Source organism: Columba livia, chromosome 1, assembly GCF_036013475.1.
Source record: "Columba livia isolate bColLiv1 breed racing homer chromosome 1, bColLiv1.pat.W.v2, whole genome shotgun sequence".
Lineage (NCBI taxonomy): Eukaryota > Metazoa > Chordata > Aves > Columbiformes > Columbidae > Columba > Columba livia.
In genome coordinates, this window is record NC_088602.1 from 1,219,140 (window position 1) to 1,229,155 (window position 10,016).

The 10,016-nt window shown below is 70.0% G+C and overlaps 2 protein-coding genes across 5 annotated transcripts; one reads left to right on the forward strand and one right to left on the reverse strand.

Moving 5' to 3' along the window:
- Positions 1–488: 488 nt before the first annotated feature.
- On the forward strand, positions 489–4,726 carry LRRC51 (leucine rich repeat containing 51). Of its 4 annotated transcripts, none has more exons than XM_065049690.1 (6): positions 547–1,606; positions 2,187–2,281; positions 3,308–3,495; positions 3,603–3,724; positions 3,804–3,955; positions 4,113–4,726. In XM_065049690.1, the coding sequence occupies exons 1-5, from the start codon at positions 828–830 to the stop codon at positions 3,949–3,951; spliced, it is 1,332 nt and encodes a 443-aa protein (XP_064905762.1). In that variant the 5' UTR covers positions 547–827; the 3' UTR covers positions 3,952–3,955; positions 4,113–4,726. The 4 variants fall into 4 exon arrangements, with proteins under 4 accessions (XP_064905763.1, XP_064905760.1, XP_064905762.1 ...); XM_065049689.1 differs by having other exon boundaries at positions 550–1,606; positions 3,576–3,724; XM_065049691.1 differs by lacking the exon at positions 3,603–3,724 and having other exon boundaries at positions 489–1,548.
- On the reverse strand, positions 4,317–9,696 carry LAMTOR1 (late endosomal/lysosomal adaptor, MAPK and MTOR activator 1). The gene is made up of 5 exons (XM_065049737.1): positions 9,531–9,696; positions 8,303–8,445; positions 7,625–7,702; positions 7,425–7,551; positions 4,317–4,857 (listed from the first exon to the last, which is right to left on the reverse strand). Exons 1-5 carry the CDS (start codon positions 9,570–9,572, stop codon positions 4,765–4,767), a joined length of 483 nt encoding a protein of 160 aa, XP_064905809.1. The 5' UTR covers positions 9,573–9,696; the 3' UTR covers positions 4,317–4,764.
- Positions 9,697–10,016: the final 320 nt, after the last annotated feature.

Genomic DNA, 10,016 nt, shown 5'->3' on the forward strand with positions numbered 1-10,016 from the left:
TGGGACCCGCTCCTGCGTCACCGGTGCTATCGGTGACAACAACACCCGCCCCCCCCGCTCGGAGCCGGGAGGGGAGACCCGGGTGGGGGGCGCTGGTTGGGGGGGCCGAGCCCGGTGCTGGTGCCGGCCATGGCGCTGCCCTTTGCCGCGCCCCCCCCGCGGCCAAACGCGGCGTTACGCAGCTCCGGAGCTCCCGTGGCCCGGTGCCCGCGGCCCCCCCGGGACGGGACAGGACATGGGGGGGGGTCCCGCTGGGGGAAACACCCAAATGTCGGTGGGGTGGGGGGGCTGACCCACAGGACCCCCCCAGCGCGGGAAGGAGGAGGAGGAGGCGGGGACGGGGGGGGGGACACGGCGGCCCACCCCGAGCGGGAGCGCCCGGATGTTGGCAAACCCAACGGGGCCGCCCCGCGTCCCGGCGCCGGGGGGGCGGGAGGGGGGGTCGCGTCTTGGGGGGGGTCGGTGGACACCGGAGGGGCAGCGAGGGGCTGGGGGGGGGGGGGGCGAGGGGGCGGCGAGGTTGGCCACCCCCCTCTTTAAACAAACAAGGAAGAAGGGGGATCAAAGTCTTTGTTCGGGTCTTACCGGGGGCGCTCGGCGGCGCTCGGGGCGGGGGGGGCGGTTCAAGGGGCCATGAGCGGCGGGGGGGCCGCGCACAAAAGAAAAGTTGTTGTGGCTGCGGCGGGGCTGGCGGAGCGACGCTCGGTTCCCGTTCGTTCCCCGTTCCCCTTCCTGGCCCCGGGCCACCCCCACGTCACCGCGCCGGGGCCGCGCAAGTTAAAGGCGCAACGGCACCGAAAGGCGCCGCTGCCGGGGGGCGCACCGGGATGAGCCCCCCCCAAAACGCGGCCGTGGGGGCCATCGCCGCTGTCACCCCGCCGCTCCCTGCGACCCACCGGGTCCCGGCGGGGTGCGATCCACACCCCCCCCCCGGCTGCTACCCAAAAATTCCGCCCCCCACCCGCAAGCAGCCACAGATTCGTGGGGACCGGACCCGCCGCTGGGGCTGCGAGACCCCCGACTGCACCGGGACCTCCCCGCTGTCACCGGGGGGGTCGCTCGTCCCTCGGGGACCCTCCCGGGGCGCTGGGGTCGCCCCGAGCCCGGCCAGGGCGGGGGGGGCCGGGAAAGGGGGTTTTAAACCGGCCCCCGCGGCAGCAGGAGCGCCCGTGGAGCGGACGCGGCCCCCGGGCGCTGCAAAGCGCCGCAAAGCGAACGGGGGCGCCCGGGAGGCCCCGCGCTGGTCACCCCCCCGCCCCGCTGCTGTGTCCGGTGCGGGGTCGGCTAGTGGGGGGGGACAGACCCCACCTCACCTCCGCCCCCCGGTGTCCCCGCCCCGTGGTCCCGACCGACCCCCGACCCCCTCGTACCGTGTCCGGGGCCGCCCCCCCCGGGCCGTTCCACCGCCCGGATTCAAACGGTTTGTCCCGCCCCCGCTGCTTCCCTATTGGTCGCCTGAGGGGTGGGGCGCGTCACGTGGCGAGGAGGACGAAGGGAAACTACCGATCCCGGCGGCCCCTTGTAGGCGCGCGGGTCTCGCGAGAGCCGGTGGGAGCGGGTTGCCATGGGAACGGGGGAGACGCGAGTGGGGAGGGGGCGGTGGCAGGTACCGGGACACGGGGGGACCTGGGGGAACACAGGGAGGGGACGGGAGGGGTCTTGGGGGACACAGGGACACGCGGGGGGGCCGGGAGGGGTCTTGGGGGACATAGGGACACGCGGGGAGGGGGCGGAAAGGGTCCTGGGGGACACAGGGACACGCGTTGGGAGAGAGACAAGGAGTCCTGAGGTGATACAGGGACACGGGGGGCGTGGGTGGCAAGGAGAGTGGGCCCTGGGAGACACCCGTGGGGCTGGGAAGGCTTCTGGGGAACGCAGGTGGGGGCCCAGGAGAGAGGGCGTCTGGTGGGGGGGACACACACGTGTGGGGCCAAAGAGAAGGGTGGGGGGTCCTGGACGACATGGGGACACGTATGGTGGTCCAGGGGAGGGGGCTCCTGGAGGTGTAATGGGACACGCGTGGGGCTGCGGCGAGGGGGTCGCTGTGGGGTGTATGGGGGGGGGGGGCGGCACAGGTCCCCACTCAGGGGGCGGAGACACACAAGGGACCCCGGGGGGATGGGAAGGACCCAAAAGCCCACAGTGGGGCGGGGGGGTGGGCACTGGGGTCCTGCTCTGCCCCACAGCACTGGGGGGGGCAGGGAGATGCTGGCCTGGGAGGAGCAGCCCGAGCTGGGCCCCCCCCTCGACTTCTCCTTCTGCAACATCAGCACCATCAAGGGTGGGTGCAGCCAGACCCCCCTTCACCCGTGGGACCCTACACCCCAAATGGGACCCCCCATGGGACACCCACCACCCCATGACCTCACTCCCCCCATGGGACCCCTCCTATAAGACCCCCCCACTCAGGACTCCCAGTCCCCTGTGGGAGACCACCCCCCCCCCCGCATAGGACCCTGCTTCTCCGCTGTGGGACCCCCCACCATGGGACACCCCCCGCACCCCCATGACCCCCCTCCACCTGCGAGACCCATCCATGGGACCCTTGTCCTCCCCAAAACCCCATTTCCCCCATGGAACCGCCCCCACAGGACCCCATTTCCCCTGTGGGATCCCCCCACCAGACCCCACCATGGGACCCTGCTCCCCCCCACGGGACACCCCCCTCCTATGACCCCAGTCCCTCTGAAGGCTCCCCCACCTGACCCTTCTGCCCCTGGGGAACCCCCCTCCCCGCTAGAGACCACCCCCATTTGAGCCCTTGCTCCCCGCCGTGAGACCCCCCCCACCATGGGACACCCCTCCCAACCCAGACCCCGCTCCCAAGTGCGACCCCTCCATGGCACCCCACTCCCACTAGTGACACCCCCCCACACACGACCCCATTCCTCCCATGGCACCCCCCCCCCCCAGAACCTGCACTCCCCAACTGGGACCCCATGGAACCAGCACCCCCTGTGAGACACCCCCCCCCCCCACCCATGGGACCCAAACTCTCCCCGTGGGACCCTCCCACAGGACACCCCCCACATGGGACTCTCCCCCACCACCCAGAATTCCTGCTCCCCAAGTGGGACCCTGCCATGGGACCCCTGCACATGATGGCACCCCCCCCCATCACCCCATGCACCAAGTGGGAACCCCCCCCATCATGGCCCTCCACTCCCACTGGTGACCACTCCCCCCCCCGCAAAACCCCATTCCTCCTATGGGCCCCCCCACAGGACCTGCACTCCCCAACTGGGGCACGCCCCCCCCACCCCAGAACCAGCACCCCCCACCCATGGGACCCCCTGTCTCCCCCCAGATCTCCTGCAGACCCAGCCCCGTTCTGGCCCCGTGCCCCCCCGGCTGCCCCCCCCGGCCTTGCGCCTCAACAACAACCAGCTGGGGGGGCTGGGGGAGCTGCCCCCCACCCTGCGGGGGCTGCGCCTGGACCCCGCGCTGCTGCGCTGGCTCGACCTCTCCTTCAACCGCCTCCAGCACATCCACCCGGTATGGGGCCCTGCCTCAGTTTCCCCACCCTGCCGGGGGGGTCCCAGGGTCCCCAGTTGATTTTGGGGGGGGTGCCGCAGGTGCTGAGCACCCTGGGGGCCCTGCAGAGCCTGCAGCTGCACGGGAATGACATCGGGGAGCTGGGCGAGGTGGACAAATTGGGGGTCCTGCCCCAGCTGCGCCGCCTCACCCTGCATGGGAACCCCATGGAGGAGCTCAGGGGTTACAGGTAACCCCCCCGCGCCCCCTCCGGGAGACTCGGGGGACCCCTGTACCTCACCGAACCTCATTCTCCCCGCCCCGCAAAGGAGCTACGTGTTGTCCCAGCTGTCACATCTCACCTCCCTGGACTTCAGCGCGGTGACAAAACAGGACCGCGAGGACGCGGCCATCGCCCAGCGTGGCAAGAAGAAAGGGGGGGGCCCAGGACGCAGAGCGGCCCCCCTGGCTCCCTAGTGAGGTAGGGACACAGTGACACCCCCAGGGTTGAGGGAGCCGGGGGACACAGGAGGGGACTGAAGTCCCCAGGGTGTCGCCAGCCCCCAGAGCTGCCCTGAGCCGCCTGTTTGGGGAGGGGTCGTGGAACCTGTGTCCCCCCCGTGTCACTCCTTGCACAGGGGGACACAGTGGAAAAGGCTGGAGGGGACAAGGCGCAACATGGAAACAGCAGCACCCAGAGCCCCCCCCGGAGCTGCGGGTCTTTGTCCTGAGAGCTGTCCCCAAACAAGGCGCATTCATCCCCAAAATCCCCGTCACCCCCACCAGGAGGGGACAGGGGGACGTGTCACCCCCCCCGTGCATCCAGGACAGAGGAGACGGGCGCCGGCTGAACGTGGATTTATCTACTGTGGCCAAAAATAATAATTAAAAGAAAAAACCAAACCCAGCCAAATAAAGGTTCAAACATGTAAAAATGGGGGGGGGGGACAGTGACAGAAGCCACCGGGTCCCCCCCGCAGTGTCACTGGCTGTGCCGGGGCCTCACCGTGCCGGCGTTCCCTTTGTGCCATCCTGGCGAGACGCAGCGTCATGTGTGTCCCCCCACCACGCACCCCCACCCCCCCGCCCACCCCCCAGGAGGGAGAGGAAGGTCCGGGGGGGGGGACACGCCGGTGACAAGCGTGGTGCCGATTAGTAGCAAACGGGGCATCTGTACAAGTTCCATCGCGGTGCCGTGAGGAGGCGAAATAAAGACCAAAAAGAGGGGAAACAAAACCCAAAACAACCAACCAGAACCCCCCCAAAATGGTGCAGCGGGGCGGGGGGGGCTCAGGGGATGCCAAACTGTACAACCAGTTCTTCTTTGGCGTCGACGCGGATCTGGGAGAGGGCGCTGAAGGCGTAGGCAGCGATCCGGGACACCTGCGGGCGCCAAAACCCACCCGGGGGGTCGGTACGTCCCGCGGGTGAACCCCCCGGGGGGGGCGCTGAACCCCGTGACTCCACGGGCAGCAGCAACTGGGCTGGGGGACCGGGGAGACCCCCCCAAACACAGCCGGGAGTGAATTCGGCCCTGGCAGGCAGGGAAGGGGCAGCGGCAGCTGCTGCCTGCGCGGGGGAGCGGATCTGCGGGGTGACGCTGCCTGCGCTGCCCCACAGCCCCCCCCACTGCCCCACAGCCCCCCCGCTGCCCCACAGCCCCCCCACAGCCCCCCCCTGCCCCACAGCCCCCTCCGCTGCCCCACAGCCCCCCCGCTGCCCCAGAGCCCCCCCCGCTACCCCACAGCCCCCCCACAGCCCCCCCGCTGCCCCACAGCCCCCCCACAGCCCCCCCCACTGCCCCACAGCCCCACAGCCCCCCCGCTGCCCCACAGCCCCCCCACAGCCCCCCCCACTGCCCCACAGCCCCCCCCACTGCCCCACAGCCCCCCCGCTGCCCCAGAGCCCCCCCGCTACCCCACAGCCCCCCCACAGCCCCCCCCTGCCCCACAGCCCCCCCCGCTGCCCCACAGCCCCCCCCCACTGCCCCACAGCCCCCCCGCTGCCCCAGAGCCCCCCCGCTGCCCCAGAGCCCCCCCCCACTGCCCCACAGCCCCCCCGCTGCCCCAGAGCCCCCCCGCTGCCCCACAGCCCCCCCCCACTGCCCCACAGCCCCCCCGCTGCCCCAGAGCCCCCCCGCTGCCCCACAGCCCCCCCCCACTGCCCCACAGCCCCCCCGCTGCCCCACAGCCCCCCCGCTGCCCCACAGCCCCCCCCCACTGCCCCACAGCCCCCCGCTGCCCCACAGCCCCTCCGCTGCCCCACAGCCCCCCCCTGCCCCAGAGCCCCCCCTGCTGCCCCACAGCCCCCCCGCCGCCCCACAGCCCCCCCCCGCCGCCCCACAGCCCCCCCCTGCCCCAGAGCCCCCCCGCTGCCCCACAGCCCCCCCCTGCCCCAGAGCCCCCCCCGCTGCCCCACAGCCCCTCCGCTGCCCGGGGATCCTGTGTGGGGCACGGAGCTGCTGCCTGTACTGCCTGTACTGCCTGCACTGCCTGTACTGCCTGTACTGCCTGTACTGCCTGTACTGCCTGCACTGCCTGTACTGCCTGTACTGCCTGCACCCAGTGCTTGCGCTGCCTGTACCTACCGCCCACTTGCTGCCTGCACTGCCTGTATCTACTGCCTGTGCCGCCTCCACTGCCTGTGCTGCCTGCATCCACTGCCTGTATCTACTGCCTGTGCTGCCTGCATGTGCTGCCTGCACTGCCTACACCTACCACCCATGTTGCCTGTGCCTGCTGCCTGTGCTGCCTGCACTGCCTGTGCCCACTGCCTGCACTTGCCGCCCATGCTGCCTGCACCCACCGCATTCATTCACCTGCTGCCTGGCACTGCCTACACTACCTGCATCTGCTGCCTGCGCTGCCTGCACCTGCTGCATTCACCTGCTGCCCGCACCTGCTGCATTCACCTGCTGCATTCACCCGCTGCCTGTGCTGCCTGCACCTGCTGCATTCACCTGCTGCCTGCACCTGCTGCATTCACCTGCTGCATTCACCCGCTGCCTGTGCTGCCTGCACCTGCTGCATTCACCTGCTGCCTGTGCTGCCCGCACCTGCTGCATTCACCTGCTGCATTCACCTGCTGCCTGCACCTGCTGCATTCACCTGCTGCCTGCGCTACCTGCACCTGCTGCATTCACCCGCTACCTGCACCTGCTGCATTCACCCGCTGCCTGTGCTGCCTGCACCTGCTGCATTCACCTGCTGCATTCACCCGCTACCTGCACCTGCTGCATTCACCCGCTACCTGCACCTGCTGCATTGACCCGCTGCCTGCGCTGCCTGCACCTGCTGCATTCACCTGCTGCATTCACCCGCTGCCTGCACCTGCTGCATTCACCTGCTGCATTCACCTGCTGCCTGCGCTGCCTGCACCTGCTGCATTCACCTGCTGCCTGCACCTGCTGCATTCACCCGCTGCATTCACCTGCTGCATTCACCTGCTGCATTCACCTGCTGCATTCACCTGCTGCATTCACCTGCTGCATTCACCTGCTGCATTCACCTGCTGCATTCACCTGCTGCCTGCACCCGCTGCCTGCGCTGCCTGCACCCCTGACTCAGCTTTGCCTTCAGGACTAACAAATCCCCACGGTGCCACCTGGAGCTCCGGATCTTTCCGCGTTGGCTACAACATCCCCCACCGGCACTGGGACCCCTCCCTGCCCGCAGCACCCTGGCACAACCGCGGTGTCCCCACAGCGTCCCCACCGCCCTGGCATGGTCACCGTGTGTCCATGGTGTCCTCACTCCCCCGGCAGGGTCACCATGTCCCCACAGCACCCCCGCTCCCCCAGCACGGCTGCGCTGAGCTAAGGACAGTGGGAGCAGCCGCCAGGGACTCTGGGGCACAGCCAGGCTGCCAAAACCAGCCCCCAGCCAGTGAGGATGTCACCGTTGCCCCCCGGGGAACACCGAGGGGACCCCAAGCTGTCCCCAGCCCCTCACCTGCTGCAGGTCTGCGAAGGGGACGGGGTCGCTGGCCAGGACTTGGTGCGGCTGGTTGGTGAGAGACGGCAGCAGCGGCAGCTTCTTCCAGTGCGGCAGCGAGCTGCTCAGCATGGCCAGGCGCGTGCTGCCGGGGGACAGCGGTGACAGGTCAGCGCTGGGACATGGGGACAAGCACCGGGGCGCGGGGATGGGCCCACCTGTACTGCCGCGCTCGGTCCATGTACTCGTGCTGCTCCATGCCCTGCGAGTCCGCGGCTGACACGTCGATGATGTTGCTGTGGGGACACAAAACAGCGGGTCCTGCTGGGGGTTTGTCACGTCCCCCCCACCCCTGAGGATAAGAAAGGCCTTGAGGTGCTGGAGCGAGTGGAGAGAAGGGAACGGAGCTGGTGAGGGGCTGGAGCACAAGTGTGATGGAGCGGCTGAGGGACCTGGGGGTTCAGCTGGAGAACAGGAGCTGAGGGGAGACCTTCTGATCTCTGAACTGCCTGAAAGGAGCTTGGAGCCAGGGGGGTCGGGCTCTGCTCCCCAGGAACAAGCGCCAGGAGCAGAGGAAACGGCCTCAAGTTGCGCCAGGGGAGGTTGAGGTTGGATGTGGGAACAATTTCTTCCCCAAAGGGCTGTGGGGCATTGAACAGGCTGCCCAGGGCAGTGCTGGAGTCACCAGCCCTGGAGGGCTGGACAGACGGACAGGAGGTTCTCAGGACATGGGGCAGCACCGGGGGTGGGTTTTGGTTGGACTGATGATCTTGAGGGGCTTTTCCAAACCCCTGCTGACCCCACAGATTCACTTGCTCACCCCACTCTGCTTCCCCAGCCCCTGCCCCCCAGCCTGGGGGCTCAAACCAGAGCTGGGGGAGCTGTGTATGGCTTACATGGCGGTTTTGGCGAGGATGGAGGAGAGCATGGCCTGCTCGTCGGTGCGTGCCGAGGGGAGGCTGTGGTAACTCTGCTCAGCGCCGTTCAGCACCTTGGGCGGGGTGGCCGCCGGCTCCAGCAGCCGCTTCGTCTCTTCTTCCTGGGGAGGGGACAAACAGCAAGAGAAGGCTCAGCCCCCGTGTCACTCCGGCTGTGCCGAGGTCGTGCCCAGGCTCCTTTTCCCCAATTCCTCTGTTCTTCCCAACCCCCTAGTGGAATATCCCCAACACACCAGCACCAACCGACCCAAACACGTGGGGCTAACGGGGACGCACCCATTGCACCCCAAACCCACCTGCCACGGCCTCACCCCCCAAACACCCAGCTGGGTGAACCCCCCCAGTCACTTCCCCCCATAGAGGAGGCTTCTCAGAGGGAGCAGAACTACAGGACACATCCCCCTCTGCCAGTTTTAGGGGTGCAGAGCCCCCAAATGTCACGCAGGTCCCCCGTGCTGCCCCACAGGGACGAGCTGTCAGGGACTGACTCCATGGGCGGGACACGGGGATTAAGTTTCCGCCAGACAGGTGACAGCTCTGGTTTTGCAGGAGCCGCTTGGCGGAGATGGCGACGCTGCTGCCCTGGGAAGGAGCCGCTGGCACCGATCCCACCATGGGGGCTGCGGGGTCGGGACGTGTCACCCAGGGGGAGAAATGGCAGGAAAAAGGGACATTGAAGAGGTGACGAGCAGGAACACTCTGGCAGTGGAAACAACGATGGCAGGGAGATGGGTCGCGGTGGGGACGGGGCCAGCGGGTTCCTCTGGGGACGGTGACAGCGGCTCCGGAGCCACCGGACCCGGAGGGGGTTCGCGCGGGAGTCCGCGGCTCCCCGCGCAGCAGCGGGGCCACGGCAAGGCCAGAGCCCCCAAACCCGGGTGGGCACCGGCAGGACCGGGAGGCGGCGGCTCCGCTGCTGCTGTCACGGGGCGGCCGAGACTCCTGGAGAGGAGCGGGGGAGGACCGGGGGGTGTCCCGGGAACGCCCACCCCGGGAGCACCGGGAGGGGAACGGGGACAGGGCGGGAGCGGCCGGGCCGCCCCCCGCGTCGTGTCTCCAGCACGGCGGGGCCGCGGCCTACGGGACGGGCCGGCGCGTAGCGGGAACGGGCCGCACCCCCCGCCCCCCCAGCCCACGGCCCCGGTCCCCGCCGGCCCCGGGCTCCCCGCGGCGGCCCCGGGCGCACCTGGTCGGAGGCCTCGGCCTCGCTGCTGTAGCAGCAGCCCATGGCGAGCGGCGGCCCCGGCGCTGTCCGGGAGGGGCCCGGCCGCCCCGCTCACGTGACGGGGGAGCGGGAGGGGGCGGAGCCACCGCCCCGCCGACCTTGTGATCCGCCGTCACGTGGCTCGGCGGAAAGAGCCAATGGGGAAGGAGAGGTGGGCGGTGCCGCAGCGTGGCGGGCGGCCAATCAGCGCGCGGGGGGGGGGGGGGGGGCGTGCGGGGGCGCGCGGGCTTTGTTGGGCGCGGGGTCGCGCGCGGGCCGTGTCACGCGGCTGTGGGCGACGCGCGCGCGTGACGGGGCGCCGGTCACGTGGGCGCCGGCACGCGCCGCCCCTCCCCGCGCGCGTGTGTGTGTGTGTGTGTGTGTGTGTGTGTGTGTGTGTGTGTGTGTGTGTGTGTGTGTGTGTGTGTGTGTGTCTGCGCGCGTGGCGCCGGGGCGGCGGCGCGCGGG